Source organism: Ambystoma mexicanum, chromosome 7p (genome assembly GCF_040938575.1).
Source record: "Ambystoma mexicanum isolate Mex_15411 chromosome 7p, UKY_AmexF1_1, whole genome shotgun sequence".
Lineage (NCBI taxonomy): Eukaryota > Metazoa > Chordata > Amphibia > Caudata > Ambystomatidae > Ambystoma > Ambystoma mexicanum.
The window spans coordinates 10,862,546-10,881,961 of NC_090939.1; the positions used below are offsets into that span (position 1 = coordinate 10,862,546).

The 19,416-nt window shown below is 49.3% G+C and overlaps 1 protein-coding gene across 2 annotated transcripts in view; it reads left to right on the forward strand.

The window, feature by feature from the left end:
- The window catches only part of PKNOX1 (PBX/knotted 1 homeobox 1), an 817,124-nt gene that overhangs the window by 619,586 nt on the left and 178,122 nt on the right, over positions 1 to 19,416 (forward strand). For both annotated transcript variants that reach the window (XM_069635659.1, XM_069635660.1), the window contains one exon: positions 6,945 to 7,021. In XM_069635659.1, coding sequence (XP_069491760.1) covers positions 6,945 to 7,021 — 77 coding nt within the window. The remainder of the gene's footprint in view (positions 1 to 6,944; positions 7,022 to 19,416) is intronic.

Sequence of the window (19,416 nt, forward strand, 5' to 3'; positions counted from 1 at the left end):
GCTGGATTTCAGACATTGCACTCGACTACAGATTTCTCGAACCACTGGCACTCGGTTCCTTCAGCAGCGAAGAAGTACAGCCAGTCGGGGAGGAGGGTCCAGTGGAGTTTGACTCAGGGTTAGTTGGTCCCACTAACCCCAGGGAAGAAGTCGTCCCTTCCGGAGCTTCTCTCGTCTATTAGAAAAGGAGTTTCGGCACAGCAGCAGGGCTTCACCAGTCAATTCAAAGGTCCTGGAGGATGCAGCAAGCTCTGTTCACTTTTTCTTCTGGTGTTTCTCCCAGTGGTCGACTGTGCCTCTAGTCCCAGAACCCTGGCCTTTTAAGCAGGTTTTCAATCACACAGCAGGGTGGCTGTCCTGAAAGGACAGCCACCCAGCCAATCAGGACTGGTTGCATTCAGACATTCCTAGATACAAAGGACAGGGGAGTTTCGGGAACCTCCCTCACATCCTGCCTTTCCAGACACAGTGGAGCCAGAGGCATGCTTCAGGGCTGAATCCGCCAATCGTAAAACGAACAAAGGGCTCAAACCTGGCTCAACGCGCAGAGTAAAACCCAAGAAAGACCTCACAAACGGAAAATGGCAAAAAAAGACGACCAGGGCCATTTTCACAAAATGGTTACCCATGGGTGCTATACTGCAGCTGAGGATTCAGCCTGCGGTAGAAAAGCACAATGGTAGGAAAATTAAACCACTGCCACCAGCCATTTAAAGTAGTGAGAATAACATAAAAAGTATTACATGAGAATGTAGGATAAGGGGCTACTAGGTAAGCCCCCAGCACTCCACATAAGATGGTGTGTGCTGGACCTACAAAGAGAAAAGGTAAGTAAAGTCAATTTCACTGTAGTTCACACAAGAAAAGGTATTTAAACCTTATGAGAAATATAAAGGATTTCTCTGTCAGACTGCACTGAAGGTGCTGTGTGTCACCATACAGAAAGTAGATGCTTATGGAGTTTGTCAGACTCCAAAAACAGAGGAAACATATAATCCAAATCAGGTCAAAACACATGAAAGAGTGAAAAAAAGGTCTCACTCACTCAAGGTTTAAAATTAAAAAGTCCTAAAGTCCAGCAAAAGAGCCGGGGGTCTCTAAGGTTGAAGGGAATTAAATCAACACAGAAATGAGAATTCTCCCTAACAGTCTGTGCCAGTACAAACCACATTAAAGTGTGCAGGGTTGGGCTCCAAGTGAGGTCATGGTTGCACAATTGCCATTTTGGACTTGCCTCATAGTTTCCTAAGACAGAGATGGCCTGAAACAGAATATCTGAGAGCAGGACGGTGTTGAAAAATGCATTAGTACTCCATTGGCCACCTATATGGTACATTGGGCTACTAAAGCAGTAAATCGGCTTGCCCCTCTGGCGAAGCCAAAACTAAATTGCAGTTGCCACCAGCTTACTCCCTAAACCAATGTTGTGTAATATAATTATAAAGGATTTAAAGTGGCACAGGGGTGTACATCTATCCCAAGGAGCTGTGAAGATCCAGTTATTGTAAGATGTATTGCTGGCTTGATGCAATCCTATGGAAGGCGATCCTTCTAACAGTGCTACAGCTCGTCATCCTCTGTAATGCAGAGCCCCCAGAAAAGCTTTCCAATGGCTTTCTAAAGGGAAGGTTCTTCTCGCTGTACCTGCTCTGCAAGGTGATAGGCTTAGTCTAAAGGGAACATTCATTTCGCTGTACCTGTGCTGCAAGGTGATAGGCTTAGTCTTAAGGGAACATTCTTCTTGCTGTACCTGATATGCAAGGTGATAGGCTTAGTCTAAAGGGAACATTATTCTCGCTGTACCTGCTCTGCAAGGTGATAGGCTTAGTCTAAAGGGAACATTATTCTCGCTGTACCTGCTCTGCAAGGTGATAGGCTTAGTCTAAAGGGAACATTCTTCTCGCTGTACCTGTGCTGCAAAGTGATGGGCTTAGTCTAAAGGGAATGTTCTTCATGCTGTACCTGCTCTGCAAGGTGATATGCTTTGTCTAAAGGGAACATTCTTCTCACTGTACCTGCTCTGCAAGGTGATAGGCTTAGTCTTAAGGGAACATTCTTCTTGCAGTTCCTGTGCTGCAAGGTGATAGGCTTAGTCTAAAGGGAACATTCTTCTCGCTGTACCTGTGCTGCAAGGTGATAGGCTTAGTCTAAAGGGAACATTCTTTTCGCTTTACATTCTCTGCAAGGTGATAGGCTTAGTCTAAAGGAAACATTCTTCTTGCTGTTCCTGTGCTGCAAGGTGATAGGCTTAGTCTAAAGGGAACATTCTTCTCGCTGTACATGCTCTGCAAGGTGATAGGCTTAGTCTAAAGGGAACATCTTCTCGCTGTACATGCTCTGCAAGGTGATAGGCCTAGTCTAAAAGGGACATTCTTCTTGCTGTTCCTGCGCTACAAGGTGATAGGCTTAGTCTTAAGGGAACATTCTTCTCGCTGTACCTGCTCTGCAAGGTAATAGGCTTAGTCTTAAGGGAACATTTTTCTCGCTGTACATGCTCTGCAAGGTGATAGGCTTAGTCTAAAGGGAACATTCTTCTCGCTGTACCTGTTTTGCAAGGTGATAGGCTTAGTCTAAAGGGAACATTGTTCTCACTGTACCTGCTCTGCAAGGTGATAGGCTTAGTCTTAAGGGGACATTCTTCTCGCTGTACCTGTGCTGCAAGGTGATAGGCTTAGTCTAAAGGGAACATTCTTCTTGCTGTTCCTGTGCTGCAAGGAGATAGGCGTATTCTAAAGGGAACATTCTACTTGCTGTTCCTGTGCTGCAAGGTGATAGTCTTATTCTGAAGGGAACATTCATCTCGCTGTACATGCTCTGCAAGGTGATAGGCTTAGTCTAAAGGGAACATTCTTCTCATTGTACCTGCTCTGCAAGGTAATAGGCTTAGTCTTAAGGGAACATTCTTCTCACTTTACCTGTGCTGCAAAGTGATAGGCTTAGTCTAAAGGGAATGTTCTTCATGCTGTACCTGCTCTGCAAGGTGATAGGCTTAGTCTAAAGGGAACATTCTTCTCGCTGTACCTGTGCTGCAAAGTGACAGGCTTAGTCTAAAGGGAATGTTCTTCATGCTGTACCTGCTCTGCAAGGTGATAGGCTTAGTCTAAAGGGAACATTCTTCTCGCTGTACCTGTGCTGCAAAGTGACGGGCTTAGTCTAAAGGGAATGTTCTTCATGCTGTACCTGCTCTGCAAGGTGATATGCTTAGTCTAAAGGGAACATTCTTCTTGCTGTTCCTGCGCTGCAAGGTGATAGGCTTAGTCTAAAGGGAACATTCTTCTCGCTGTACCTGTGCTGCAAGGTGATAGGCTTAGTCTAAAGGGAACATTCTTTTCGCTTTACATTCTCTGCAAGGTGATAGGCTTAGTCTAAAGGAAACATTCTTCTTGCTGTTCCTGTGCTGCAAGGTGATAGGCTTAGTCTAAAGGGAACATTCTTCTTGCTGTTCCTTGCGCTGCAAGGTGATAGGCTTAGTCTAAAGGGAACATTCTTCTCGCTGTACCTGTGCTGCAAGGTGATAGGCTTAGTCTTAAGGGAACATTCTTCTCGCTATACCTGCTCTGCAAGTTGACAGGCTTAGTCTAAAGGGAACGTTCTTCTCACTGTACCTGTGCTGGAAAGTGATAGGCTTAGTCTAAAGGGAATGTTCTTCATGCTGTACCTGCTCTGCAAGGTGATAGGATTAGTCTAAAGGGAACATTCTTCTCGCTGTTCCTGCGCTGCAAGGTGATAGGCTTAGTCTAAAGGGAACATTCTTCTCGCTGTACATGCTCTGCAAGGTGATAGGCTTAGTCTAAAGGGAACATTCTTCTCGCTGTACCTGTGCTGCAAGGTGATAGGCTTAGTCTAAAGGGAACATTCTTTTCGCTTTACATTCTCTGCAAGGTGATAGGCTTAGTCTAAAGGAAACATTCTTCTTGCTGTTCCTGTGCTGCAAGGTGATAGGCTTAGTCTAAAGGGAACATTCTTCTTGCTGTTCCTTGCGCTGCAAGGTGATAGGCTTAGTCTAAAGGGAACATTCTTCTCGCTGTACCTGTGCTGCAAGGTGATAGGCTTAGTCTTAAGGGAACATTCTTCTCGCTATACCTGCTCTGCAAGTTGATAGGCTTAGTCTAAAGGGAACGTTCTTCTCACTGTACCTGCTCTGCAAGGTGATAGGCTTAGTCTAAAGGGAACATTCTTCTCGCTGTACCTGTGCTGCAAGGTAATAGGCTTAGTCTACAGGGAACATTCTTCTTGCTGTACCTGTGCTGCAAGGTGATAGGCTTAGTCTAAAGGGAACATTCTTCTTGCTGTTCCTGCACCGCAAGGTGATAAGCTTAGTCTAAAGGGAACATTCTTCTTGCTGTTCCTGCACTGCAAGGTGATAGGCTTAGTCTAAAGGGAACATTCTTCTAACTCTACCTGCTCTGCAAGGTGATAGGCTTAGTTTAAAGGGAACATTCTTCTTGCTGTACCTGCTCTGCAAGATGTTAGGCTTAGTCTAAACAGAACATTCTTCTCGCTGTACCTGCTCTGCATGGTGATAGGCTAAGAAGGTGCAGTGCAATCAAGAGCAGAATCAATTTGGGCATTTGCATCTAACAATGTGGTTAGTGCTGAGGGACTGTCGGGATGGAATGCCTGACCCCCCTCTGTGCTGCCAATAGGATCCCCTAAATTCTCTTCTCCAGGTCCAGATTGTAGAAAAAATAGGACATGTTCCAGCTTCTCAGCATGCGAAGCAACTTCCAAACATAGTTGGGCATGCGTGAGAATTTTGAAAGAGGTGTCGGTCTTGTGGCAAGCACAGTTTGAGTAAATGATTGGGGAAATGAATAAGTAGCACAGGGAACATTCATGACTTGAGATCCATTTAGCGGGTCAACTAGCTCATGTGTTTGCGTAGTCACGGAGATCTTATAGGGCACATCCATTTTCAGTGGCTGATGCGCCTCTGGTTCCCGTCTAAGACTGTCAGCAAATATGAAGCCCTCCAGTTTGTTGATTTTTATAAGGATTTCTGTCAACACAGACTTACAGTCCCTTAATTCATAATGCGTGTATTCATGGCCACGATCTTGTAGATTAAGTATTCGTGTTAGTACAGGGTAGGATGCTTCAAGGGATTGCATATCATCTGTGGGTTCTAGGAGGTCAAATCCCAAAGGATGATTTGATAGCTTTTTAGCAAGCGAGTACAAGGGATCTAGGCCAGGCTTTTATAGAGCCACTTGGAGCTGTGGTTGGCGAGGAAGGACAAGAGCTAGAAACAGGAAAGTTGAATGGCTTGGTTGTGTGCGAAGGAGGTGCTGGAAAAATGTTTAGGTCCTCCATGTTTACCACATCTTTACAATGAATATGCACATCAGCTCTTTTGCAACTAGGATAAGTGACTGGAGTGGAGGGACCAACCGATAGCCGTACCCGTTTTTCAAGAGCAGCGAGCACGACCGGGGCTAGTATGGAGTTGTCCGAGGGTGAGGAGGGAATCTCATCAATTGAACGGTCAGGGGCAGGAGCTACCACATCCATACGCATGCTAAGAAAACTTTTACGGGATGTCTTTGGAGAAATCTTACTTTGAGGGGGATCAGAATCAATAGAAGCAGACTCATTTGTTGCCACTGCGAGTGCTTGAGCACGCGCATAAGAGAATGCTACCCCATGCCTTACTGGTAAGTAACAGGACCCCAAGATGCAGCATAACCGGTGCCTTCACAAGGCGCAAGAACATCGCTCCTCACAGAGCGCTTTAACATCAACATGCGTTTGTTCTTCTGTATTTTTTTTCGTATTCACAGGTTTGGGAGTAGATGTTTTTAGTGCGCGACCACTACGTAAACATGAAACCATTTAAGCCTATCATGCTAAGTGATAGCAGAATAGCCTCAAACCCCAACAGAATACACAACTTTAACCCATAAGAATTTCAAGGATATGACACAACCTGAAAAGGGACCGTGCTCCTGTGCTCACCTCCTCACCGCCTAACAACCCAACAGCCACTTGGAGCCCACTTCAATGTGCGCGCGCGATGCGCATGGAGTTAAGTAGGAAGTTGGAGTTGGCTGGGGGCAGTGCGAGGAGGGAGGGGGCGGAGCCAGTCAGGGAGTGACTGCAAAAGAAAAAGGAGAAGGCTACAGTTACCCTTCAGAACATAAAGGTATGCGCAAGCACACGCAACCCATACAAGAAGCCGTGGCAAAGCCGCGGCAACAGTTTCAAATAAATTCAAAGAAAAGCTTTTCATGAAATGAATTCAAGAGTCCAATTACTTGGTGATGCGTCCAATACGGCGTTTCGCCGACGAGATGCTTCCTCTTGCGCACGGCGCTTGGTAAAGAAGCAATTTGCTGCTTGAAAACAGTCCACTGTAAGCCAGCAAGTCCGGGCAGCCCAACAGCCACTTGGAGCCCACTTTGATGCGCGCGGAGTTAAGTAGGAAGTTGGAGTTGGCTGGGGCAGTGCGAGGAGGGAGGGGGCGGAGCCAGTCAGGGAGTGATTGGTGATGTGTCCAATATGGCGTTTCGCCCACGAGATGCTTCCTCTTGCGCACGGCGCTTGGTAAAAAAGTAATTTGCTGCTTGAAAACAGTCCACTGTAAGCCAGCAAGTCCGGGCAGCCCAACAGCCACTTGGAGCCCACTTCGATGTTCACTGTACCTGCGCTGCAAGGTGATAGGCTTAATCTAAAGGGAACTTCTTCTTGCTGTACCTGCTCTGCAAGGTGTTAGGCTTAGTCTAAAGTGAATGTTCTTCTTGCTGTATGTGCGCTGCATGGTGAGCTTATTTGCTCTTGCTGGACTATTGGTGAGTCCTCTGTTTGATGTGCAGGTCCTCCTTTTGTAATTTAATTGCCAGATAGGTGGGGTGAGCGAGGGGCAGTCACGTTGCTTCATTACCGAATCCCATTTAGGTTTAGTTTTGTGTATTGTGTCCTATTAAATATATTTTTGTTTTTTACAGCATCCATACCCAACAGAGGATGAGAAGAAACATATTGCTGGGCAAACTAACCTTACCCTTCTCCAGGTGAACAATTGGTGAGTCGGAGATAGTATCCCCAGAGGATGCCTCCACAATGTACACACATTACTGTTCGCAGCTCTTTTTTCTTCATAAAATGAAATGTGAACAGTCACGGGGTGCCGGATGTGAGTGTTTTCAATACTGGCTACCAAGAGGGTATGGTTTTGTGGAAGTATTGGCAGAAGCTGTCGCCTCCAGGAAATTCTAGCATCTGTGGTCTTATCTATAGCTGGACATTGTTAGTGTGTGCGTCGATTGATGCACCAGTAACCTGAGTGCCATGTTAAGGCGATGCGGAAGGCAGTGTATGTTACAGGAACATTTAATATTGGTGTGCTATCTTCTGAAGGGAGTGAATGCAACGGGCAACTGTGTAAACAAAAGGAGTTCAAGAAAGGATTGGGTTGCAACTAGGGGGCCAAATTTAGTTTTAAAAATAGATAACTATCAAACTTCTCATGTTCTTTAATGTAGCAATAATTCAAAGGGTCGGGCTACCAGGCTGACAAAGTAGAGTCATAAAAGACCAGCTGAGTAGCCTTGCACAGAAGTGACTCGGCCCAAGTGTCAACAATGTCTGTGCAAAAGCAGCAGTATTCCATATGAATTGTGCATTCTAAGCATGTGAAAGGTCCCAATACAAGGTTTAAATAGACAGTTTACAATCTTAGAGGTTCCCATTTCTGTATTCATCTTAGAATTTCCTTTGAGGCAACAAAACATTTACTTGTATACATACAGTTCTACATCTGCTCATTTTATAAATATTTCAGCACCACTCATTTACAAATGTACAATATTCAAGCTTTTGAAAGTTCTTTACCATTGCACTTCTCAAAACTTGCACAGCACATACATTTGGAAAGTTGATCGTTGCCAGTTCTTTCAGGTATACCCTCCCCACTCCCCCGACTCCTTTTCTCATGTTTGTCACAACCAAAAATAGTTGCTCTTGCAATTTCCTATGCTTGATGCTTTGGTGGGTTGCATTTCTCGTGGCAGTGCATGCGCTGTGTTTAGCTTTGTAAAGGATTGTGCGTTTTGTAGCTTTGACAAGAATTTCCACAGATTTGGGCTCTAGACTGCGACTGTCTGTGCAAACCTGTTGTAACCTCTTCCACACCCCTCCTTTTCCTTGTTAGCATTTTTTTCGTATTTGGCCCTTTTCAAGGAAATATTTGTAGTAGCTCCAGTGCAGGATTGGGAAACGGTTCTTCCATCTTCCCTTCCTTGGAGATTTTCTCAACCCATGTATCTACGAAGTAATCACAGAATGTGTGAAGCAAATTAGGGTTTGCCCTGCAGAATGTGGTTTGTTATAGTTGTGTACAAGTCATTCACCAATTGTGACGGTACAAAAGCAAGTGCACTCAGAATCTTTAGCAGAAGACCTAACTATGTGCCTTTGCAGGCCCCATCTCTGTATATTGCACCACGTGCTCTGTGCACAGTAGAAATAGCACTCTGAAGCCATATGTCTGAGAATAGTTGCTTAAATGCGTTATGCCCCACACATCTTAGGGCCGGACTTCTGAAGTAGAAGGGAATTGTACTTCTCCAGCATGGGGTCTGGCATGGATTCACATGCTCATGAATATTCCCCGTCAGGCTGGGAATTCTCAGTAAAGAAAAAATCAGTTTCAGTTTCGTTTCTGAATTGTCTTTCTCCTAATAACCAATCACTGGTCTCTGGGTCATTCTGCCCCCCCAGCCAATGACTGCCCTCTACATAAGCCTCTCCTCTGGCAGCCATCTTTCGATTTTTACTGCACGTTCAAGTGTTGGAAGTCCTCGTGTTTAGCTCTCGAGCTTTTACTGCGTGTTGCATTTTTCAAAGAGTTTACGCTTATTTTTTCAGTCAAATTGAGCCTCAAGCTCCACCGACTCATCTTCCGATTAACAGGGACCCGTTTTGGAAATCTCTACGCCCCTCCAGGGCGATTTTTCATTGAATTTCACTTGTTGGAGGATTCCGGAAGATCTTTGAGGCCTACCCCGCATGGACATGGCCAAAGACAAAGGAGATTTGACGCCCCTGTTTAGGATCTGCCCAGGATGCGCACTACAGAACGTCTTGGAGGAGGATGGGCACTCCTGGTGCCTCTACTGCCTGCCCTCAGACAAGTCGCATGTGGAGGAGGCCTGTGCATTCTGCAAGGACATGTCCATCCGTACCATGAAGGACCGCTATAAGCGACTCGCTGACTGGCTGGAGACGAAGAGCCCGGTGGCAGGTGAGCCCCGGCAACGTACTTCTCCCAAGAAGTATGAGCGGTCTTCTAAGACCTTTGAGGGTGCTTCTGCGACGGGGGCCCAACATAAGGTAAAGCACCGCAAGTCCGCGGGCACCGGTAGCACCGTTGCTACAGGCTCCGCGGCTGCCAGGCCGGGCGCAGCATCGCAGATGCCGTCAACCATGAGCCAACGCTCCGGCTCGACGAAAAGGAAGTTGGACAACCCGGGTAAGCTTTGGGAGAGGCCCCGGTCGGCTCCGACAGAGAAAGACAAGTGGGAGCGAGGCAGTGACCCTCCCCCCACAGTGAAGGCCTCAGACGCGCCAAAGGTCGTGAAGGCCCAGATTCACCTGGCTAAGGCTACGATTGAGGTAGTGGTAACGTCCCTGGCGAAGCCTGCAGATGCGGCCCCAGTGGAGACAACCTCCAAGCCAAGAGTTTGCCTGCCCACCCGGAGGGAATAGTCCTGCCTGCCCATCGAAAATACCCCAGTGAAGCCCCTGGCCGAGAAGGGGGGGGTGCTATAGTCCTACCGGACTCAGATATCTCCTCTGAGGATGAGCGGTCGGGCCTCAAGTCAGTCCTTGAAAGGAAGTTCATCGAGGTCAGGTCCTACGGGAAGGAGCCCGACGAGACGGACGTGGAGAGCGTCGAAGGAGCCGACGAGGAACGGCATGTCGACGAGGAACCTGAGGACACCACGCCGATGCCGACGCTCCTGTCGCAACCGCTGCCACCACCGACGGACGATCCAGTGGCGCCTGGACCGTCGGGAAGCCCTCCATCCAAACGGAGGCGAGTCCATCCTCCCCAACCCTTCCATCCTTCACCTCCATCCCCTCTACCGAGGGATGAGATGGAGACGGACATGACAGGGACGGATAACGGCGGTGACGACGGTACTGATCTCCTGTCGCCGCCACCCTGGGCTTCTCCTCCCGGCGAAATTCACTCATTTCACGGCATGATCGGCAGGGCCTCAGAGCTTTTTCAGCTACGCCCGAAGAGCAGAAGATAGGAGGGATTCCTTTATCAGCGACGAGAGGCCAAGAGGAAGACTGTGCTCTTGGTCCCGCTGTTGGACGACATCTGGGACGAAGGGCTGTCCCTCCTGAAGAACCCATCGTCGGTATGTGCCTCAGAGCGCAGCTGTCCCAGGATACAGTGGTCTCTGCAGCGGCCAAGAAGAAATCGGCAGGGGCGACGGCATCGACTTCCACTTCCACCGCCGGACGGTGAGGGGAAGAAGCTAGACGCCATGGGACGTCGGGTCATCTCGTCAGCAGCGACGACCATTAAGGCGGCCAAAACTCTCGCTATCGTGGCCTGCTAGGATAGGAAGCTGTGGTTTAAAATCCCCCCCTCCTGGACTTACCCCAGACGACAAGAGGGCGGAGGCCCTTGAAATCTTGCAAGAAGGCGAGATGGCTTTGGACCGCGCCATCACGGTGGCCACAGACATCGACACAGGCTTCCGCCAGATGGGCAACGGCATTTGCCTTCGCTGGCGTGGTTGGCTCAGGGCCACCGACTTCCTTCAAGACGTATAGACGAGGGTACTGGACATGTCCTTCGATGGGGACAACTTGTTCGGCAAGGCATTGGACGAGTCACTGCAGGCCATCAAGGCAGACACTGAGACGGCCCGTGCCTTGGGCACGCTCCATCAACAACGGCCTTCCCTTCGGTCCTCCGGAGGCAAGTCACATGGTACCTCCAAAGGATTTGGTGGCAGCTCTTCATACCTTCAAGCAGCCCGTTCTTCGTCCCAGGAAGCCTACATAGGCCGCAGGAACGCAGGAGGACGTCGTCGTCATCAAGGGGCTCAAGTTGGTAAGGCCTCTGCAAAACAGGACTGAACCTGGCGTGACTTCGGGCCACCACCCGAGCACCCTGATGGGAGGCCGGCTGGCGAACTTCGTCGGCTTGTGGAAGTCCATCTCCACCGACCGTTTGGTGCTGGATGCCCTGGCCCACGGACACACTCTGGAGTTCCAAAGGAAGTGTCCCTGTTTCCCACCTGTGGCCAGGAAAGAAAACCACATTCCACAGCTGCTTCTAGAGGTGCGAGCAGTGCTGAAAAATGGCACAATAGAACTCATCCCAAAGAGGCTCCGGGGCTCCGGAGTATACTCGCGGTACTTCCTCATCCGAAAGAAGACCGGCAGTTGGCGGCCCATTCTAGATCTTCGCCGCCTCAACAAATACGTAAAATCCCAGAAGTTCTGAATGGTCACCCTGCAGCACGTGCTGGGACAGCTGGAGGAAGGCAACTTCCTGTTGTCACTGGACTTGGAGGATGCCTACTTCCACATCCCCATTCACAAGGGGCATCAAATGTTTCTGCGCTTCGTGGTCCAGGGGCGGCACTACCAATTCAAGACCTTTCCCTTATGGTTGAAGTCGGCCCCAAGGGTCTTCACCAAGTGCCTGGCACTGGTGGCGGTACGGCTGCGCCTGCAGGGGATCCACGTCTACCCCTATCTGGACGATTGGGTCATCCGAGCGAAGTCAAGGGAACTCGCCATCGAACACACAGCGAGAACCGTCCGCCTGCTCTCAGAACTGGGGTTCTCGATAACCTTTGCGAAGTCCTGCTTTGAGCCATCTCAAGACGCTCAGTTCCTGGGAGCCAGACTGAACATGGTGGCGCACCTAGTTTCACCGTCGAAGGACAGGATAAAAGCCATCCTGGGCAAGGTACAACGGCTGTTGACCATGAAGTTTGCCAGGGTGAGATCCATCAAGTCCCTGCTCAGCATGATGTTGTCATGCATCTACCTTGTTTGGCTGTGCAGGCTGCAGATGCGGCCGCTGCAGGAGTTCCTCGATGCCCGTTGGATGCAAGCGGCGGGAAGCTTTGAGGACAAGATTGCCCTCAACGACATATTCCGTCGAGCGGTTCGGTGGTGGGGTGTCGCGCGCATCTCGCGGCAGGCACAGACTTCCAAACCCCGGCGCATCAGGCGACGGTGACGACAGACGCCTCCCTGTTGGGATGGGGCGCACATACTGGAAATCTCCACGCAAGAGGCCTGTGGCTTCCAGAGTAGAGAATGTTGCACATCAACGTTCTGGAGCTCCTTCCATCCCTCAAGGGCAAGGTGGTGCGGGTCTTCACCGACACCGTCACAATGATGTTCTACATTCAGAAGCAGGGGGGCACCAGATCCCCAGCACTCTCCAAGGAAGCGCAGGACCTATGGCACTAGGCCGTTGCCGAGAAGATGTTCCTGGTACCCTTTTATCTGGCAGGAGTAAAGAACACTGTCGCTGACTAACTCAGCAGGGAGCTATGCTCTTGCCACGAGTGCGAGCTTCGTCAGGATCAGGTGCACCTGCTGTTTCGACGATGGGGCAATCCCCAGAACGATCTGTTTGCGATGGCGACGAACACCAAGTGACGGAGGTTCGCCAGCAGATTTCCCCAGCCGGGGAGCATTGGGGATGCATTCTCATTCCCCTGGGATGGCCTGTTTCTCTACGCGTTCCCACCGTTGCTTCTGCGACTCATCAGTCAACTCAGACGGTTCCGGTGCAGGATGATCCTTGTCGCTCTGGCGCGGCCGAGGCAAATTTGGTACCTGGACCCGCTGGACATGTCAGCGTCCCCTCCAGTCAAGCTTCCGACGGACACAGATCTTCTCGCCAGGGAAGGAGGCGCGATTCTGCACCACGATCCGGGGTAGTTGAACCTGCAGGCCTGGCTCCTGCAGCGCTAGAGTTTGGAGGATACGAGATCCCGGCGGACTGCAAGGAGGTGCTTGCCAAGGCTAGAGCTTCTTCGACTTTAAGTGCTACGGACATAAATGGAAGAGGTTCACCGTCTGGTGCTGTGCACAGAAGGTAAACCCCCTACGCATTACGGCCCCTCAAACGTGCCATACTTGCTGTCGCTGGCACACGCCTCTTTCAAGATCCATCTGGCGGCTATCTACCGCTACACCAGAACTCCGGGGCGATCGTCGCTGTGGCTGCATCGCCTGGTGAGCAGTTCATGAAAGGACTTTTCCGCTCGTTCCACCATTGAAGGCCCCGGCGTGGGAGCTCAATGTGGTGCTGACTAGGCTCATGGGTCCTCCGTTCAAGCCTCTGCATTCGGCACCTCTGAAATTCCTATCGTTGAAGACCGTGTTCTTGGTGGCCATCACCTCCACACGACTAATGAGAGGGATCCAGGCCCTCTCCTGTAAGCCTCCATACTTGACTTTCTACGCAACGAGGGTCGTGCTGAGGATGCACCCCTCCTTCATGCCCAAGGTGCCGTCGAACTTCCATCTGAACGAGCCCTTGGTGTTACCTGTTTTCTTCCCGTCGCCTTTGTCACCGGCTGAGAGGACTTTGCACTCGCTGGATGTGGCTAGAGAGCTGAAGTTCTACGTGGACCGCGCAAAAAGTTTTCGGAAGACTTCACAGCGGTTTGTGAACTTGGTGAACTTTGGACCTGTGAACCAAGGGAAGGCCCTCTCCAAGGCTTCCATTTCCAGGTGGCTCTCCAGCTGCATCACGCACTGTCACCGGTTGGCAAACCGACCGTTGCCTGGCCGTCCGAGAGCCCATTCAACCAGAGCGATTGCTACGGCGTTCGTGTCTGGTGTGCCCCTGCTGGACATCTGCAGGGCTGCTACGTGGAGGTCGCTGCACACCTTCACGAAATACTACTGCATCGACTGGGATTCCAGGGATGAGTCCAGAGTCTGCCAAGCAGTGCTGCGCAACCTGTTCGCTTGAAGGTGAGCCTGGTGAGGAGGTAAGAGATGCTTAATGTTGAGTTGTTGAAATGCTTAATGTTGAGCCTTGCCACCTCCCGTGGTTGTGCATGTGTGTACTGCTATGTATTCTTTTATTCATGAGCATGTGAATCCATGCCAGACCCCATGCTGGAGAAGGAACAAGTCACTTACCTGTAACTGTTGTTCTCCAGCATGGGTCTGGCATGGATTCACATGCGAACCCTCCTGCCTACCCCTCTGCAGCTCTTCTCTTGGTCCTACTACCACTTTACGTGCTACCAAATCTGAAGATGGCTGCCGGAGGAGGGGCTTAGGTAGAGGGCAGTCATTGGCTGGGGGCAGCATGACCCAGAAACCAGTGATTGGTTATTAGGAAAAAGACAGTTCAGAAACGAAACTGAAACTGTTTTTTTTCTTTTTGCAAGGATTCCCAGCCTGACGACGGGGAATATTCATGAGCATCTGAATCCATGCCAGACCCATGCTGGAGAACAACAGTTATAGGTAAGTTACTTGTTCCTTCCTTGCATTTGTGATTTATGTAACGCGGTGTGATATGGGTGGTCTTGTGGCTTGATATGTTGAGTGGATCTATCTGGGAAGGCTGCTGGAGGAAGAGTGACTGGGGGTCCTTACGCTACAGCTAGATTGTCTTGGGGATGGAGTAAGGGTGGGGGGCAGGCTTGATATGATTCTAGGGTTATTGTAGGGGCGTCAGGCTATCTCGCTAGAATTGTGACTGATGTGTTACCCAGTCACAATTCTACCAGACAGTATCCTTGTGTCCCACTTTTCTGTGTAAGGTGGACTGAGGTGGCAACGGGTATGAGTTTCTACGCACAGCAGTGAGAGCGATTCACTCTGGGGTTGGGTGGTTGGGAGGTTTAGACTGAGATACCCTTACGGTTGTCTTCTCTGGTCAGAGGGTAGTGGGCATGATTTCATAATATAACAGTACCTAAATACACATTTTCCGGATAGTGGGGAAAAAGGCCTACGTTGCAAAGTACAGCAGTCAATAAAAATACACCTAGATTTGAGTTTCCTGGTTAGTGTGAAAGAGGCCTAAATTTCAAAGTACAGCAGTCAATGAAAACACACCTAGGTTAGAGTTTTTCTAAAGATATCTAGCGTGCAACTATGGATGAACTAGATCGGTGTGCTATGTGTAGTGGAGAAGTGGTGTTAGCGTTGGAGAAATAAATATAATGGTTATAGGTTAACATTACTGCTGGGGTGATTTATTGACGACCCACTGTTTGCACCTTGCCTTCATTGTCGGTTGCTGCTTGTGGTTTCTTGCTTCCCCTGTTGACCCCTTTGTAGAGACAGTCTGAAGCTGCTTCATTAGGAGCTGCCCTTTGCCTCTGGCTCCTTAGCCGAGGGGGGGTGCCGGGCATGGCTTTTTATTACCATTTTTTTATCAAAATAACACAGGTTAATAAAAAGCATTCCCCCAACTTTTAAGCCAATCAACCCCCACCCCTCCCCAATGCTTCGAAATTTCTAATGTCCCCACAATGTTCGGACATCAAACAGTATCTCTCTTTCAGTTCGAGTTCTCCTGGGTATGCTCATACGCAAAATGAAAGAGCCTTCTCCAACCACGTGAAGACTAAGAAGGCCCTGTCAACCTCAGACTCAATCAATATTGTATTATACCTTGTCTACTTGTATATTTCCGCCTGTACTGTCTGTAATTATGATTGTGCAAACTTGTAACCTTAGGATAATGTAAAATTGTAACCTTTATGCAATGCGTCCAGTTACCCCAGGGTTCGATGTGCTATATAAATCAACAAAACAAACAAAACAAATGCCATAGATCAATTGTGGGAATCCTCTGTAGCGGCTTCTTTGTCCATGTGTGACAAGAAGCTTGGCTTTCTCCCAAAATATCTTTAAGTTCCCAGATGCCAAGAAAAGGCAGGACTTCCTCAGAGTTCAACTTAATCTGACCCACACTTGAGAAGTTCTTAATCGGCGGGGGCAAGGGGACAATGATATGATAATGATATTTTATTTGTATCGCGCTCGTACACAAGTGTTTCAGAGCACGACTAGGCAAGGGACGGGAACAGGGGAGAACACAACACAACAACAACGATCTTACTAGGCCCTGTGACATTGAGCATGTGCAAGTGCATGGGAAAAAGGAAACAGTGCATGGAAGGGGGAGAGTGGTAAGTGCGGCGCAGAGGAGAGCAGATAAATAATAATAAATAGAAAATGGGGGCAGTGCAGTGTTAGGGAGAATTCACATCTTATGGCTAATTTCCCTTACCTATAGAGTCCCCCAGCAGCTTTGCTGGATTTAAAGGGTTTGTTTTTTTCTCCTGCTAAGAGTGAGACTCTTTTCCCCACTCTGACATTTCTGCTATGTGTGTTTTAGGCTATTTTTGTGTTTAATGTCTATGGGGTTTTTCTCACCCTCATAGGAACCATATTTATACACATGTTACCCAGCACCCTCAGTGCAGTGACACAGGGGTGTCATAGTGACCCCCAAACATAGACTCCATACCCTGGGACGGACTACTGTCTCCCAGGGCATTTTCAGTCCCCATTGACTTTACTAGTCAATTTTTATGAACTAAACCAGTACAACCCATCTTACTATGGAGGTACTGGGAAGGGTTAATAGTTTTTCCCTGGTGTTCGTTTTCGAGAGGGTGCCGTACAGACCCTCCCTCAAAAGTTTCTGGCTGGTGGCAGTGGTTACTACCGTAAATATTCGACCGCAAATATTTCCCTATGGGATTTTCCCATTGTTCGAGGCTGCCACATTTTCTGACAGCCTCTAACATGCCGCCAGTGTATTTTAATATTAACTTTACTCCGGTAGGTTTTATTTGCCAGAACTGTAATATAACTTCTTTCTCGTGTCTTTCTCTAAACTCCTAACCCAGGTCGGGGATCCTTTGTTTGTCCTTTTGGCGGGCTTCTGCCAAGAAGCCCTCCTTTCGGCGCCACTGAGTTTGGGGTGGGGTCAATTGTGTGGGAGGGGGAGTAGGACCCCTGGACAGGGTTGCCTCAGCAACCCATGTCGCACTCTATCCTGATAGGCTGGAGGGTCTCCCGCCAAGATGACCACTCCACTGTGTGAGTGACAGCTAGGCTGTATGAATGAGGAACTTTTTGCATAAAAGCAGGGTCCTGAGGACTGGAAGAGCAAGACGTTGCCACTGGAACTAAGAAGCCGAAGAGGAGAGAAGCCAAAGACACCTGCAACGACTGAACCACTGGTGAAGCCCTGCTGCAGCATCTCACTACTTTTCTCCACACGACGAGAGAAGATCTTCATCTGCAAGAGCCTTCTTTCCTTGAGCTGTTGGGGCCAACCAGTTTGCCAATCGCCTTCCTGGACCTGCCTTGGTTGAATCGCCAGTACCCTGTACTCGGTGACCGAATAGCCAGGCACCCATCCACCCGGACCGCGATTTAAAGGAGCGTAGCTTTTTTTTCGACAGGCAGCACCGTGGCTGGTTTCATCCCTGGGTAGTGCAGTAACTTGAACCTTCCTCCACGACGAGAGCCTTTCTTCCTCTGCTGGTTCCACCGAACTGCAGGAACTACCAGGAACAACCGCCACCACAGGAGCCACTTCTTCATTTTAAGGTACATTGTTCCGCCAGGCCTCCCTTTCCGCGTGGTAGTGCTAAACGTGTTTTAAATCCTTTACCTACCTGTTGGGTTGGCCGCCCCTATCTTCTAAACTTTGTCTTTCACCCTCTGCATCCACCTTGTCATCCACCTTGTTAACCAAAGACTTGACTGCAGCTACAGGAACATTTTGCTCCTGGGCCCTTTGCCCTGTACCACTGACTCTGGCACAGGTCTATTGACTTTGGCTAAATTTGTTAGAACTGCCTTCTGTAGATTGCTTCTCAGCTAGAACTGTGTTGGTGCACCTAATTCTTATAACCACCTTTTCCTTCCCACTTTTTAACTTGTGAAGTGCCATTTTGCTCGGTTTTCAAAAGTATTCTCTATGCTAAAGTACTGCCATGCCTAAACATGTTCACAAACTTATGGGAAGTGTTGCTAGGGTGTGTAAGAAGATATTTCTGTATAACTTGTGCTTTCCCTCCCTTGTGAGAAATTGCTAGAGTGCCATTTGTTTGGTTTTACTGTGCCATTTTGCTCAGTTTTCACTCTTGCTCAAACTTGTCTACAATTTAACTAGGGAGTTGTGTATACTTTTCTTGACTGATTTTAACTTGCTTTATTAACTGTGATCAATGTGTTCAACTAGAAGTGTGTAAAATAAATATATTTCTGAGGCTTGTGGAATCTGCTTAGATCACGTGCTGTGCATAGGCCGACATCTAGTGGAAGCTGCGGAGTATTACAGTTTGTTAATCGAAAATTGGCCGTCGACACAGGGCGTTGCCAGTAATACTATCCCTAGTGTGACGTCCACCGTACCCATGATCCCTCGCGCGTCTAGGACCCTCAGATTGTTTTTTTCCGCCATGCTGGTCGGAAGCACTGAGCGGAGTTCCCTGACTTAGTCAGATTTTGCTAATATTGTTATATATTTCCTTGTTTATTCCACCTCTACGTCGAGTCTCCGAACATCCACACTCGACGCCGGATCGGAGAAAATTCAACCGTAGGACTACAGCGACGGATTTAGACCTCCAGAAGGCCTCTGGCCTCGGCCCGGGCCTCGGAAGTCCTCTGGACTCGGCCCTGCAATTAGGGACAGTGGGGGGTGGCACATAACCTACACTCTGTTTAATATAGGTACATTACTTATGTTCCTACACTCCCAGCCCGCTGCCATAGGGTGCGTATGGAGGGTACCCCCTTTCAGTTTTGACCCAAGTGCAACCACAAGTATCCTTGGGTTGACAGACACGCCACGTGTAACCTCTGCTTGCCGAGGGACCACCCCGAGGCGAATTGCAGAGCGTGCAGTCGGTTTAAACTGAAGACCCTTAAGGACCGTTCGACAAAGCGTTGGGCCCACCACGCCAGGCGACAAGAGGCCATGGTCGCGGAGGGTGCCTTCAGCGATGGCAGCGACGCTGTACTTTCGGACGGCAAGGGCAATGTGGTGTCGATGGACAGCCAAGCGCAAGTCCCCGACCTCGGAAGGTTGTCCGGCATGGCAGCTATGGGGAAGACCCCCGGCGACACGAGCGCTACCCACACCACTTCCAGCAAACCGAAGTCCAACCGAGACTCGACGCGCACGTCAAATTCTCGGCAAGAGGCACGTAGAGAACAGTCCACCGAGTCAGTGTCCTCTGGGCGTTCGCGTTCGAGATCGCCTCATGACACCAAGCAACCCTCCACTGTTGCTAAAAGTGCCTCGCTCCCCTTAGTGACTGAGGTTCGGTCGTCGGAGGACGACGCCGACCTCTACCCCCAAGCCGCACTCCAGGAGTCGGCGTCTACAGGCAGCGGCAAGGCTGCTACCGAATCCCTTACACT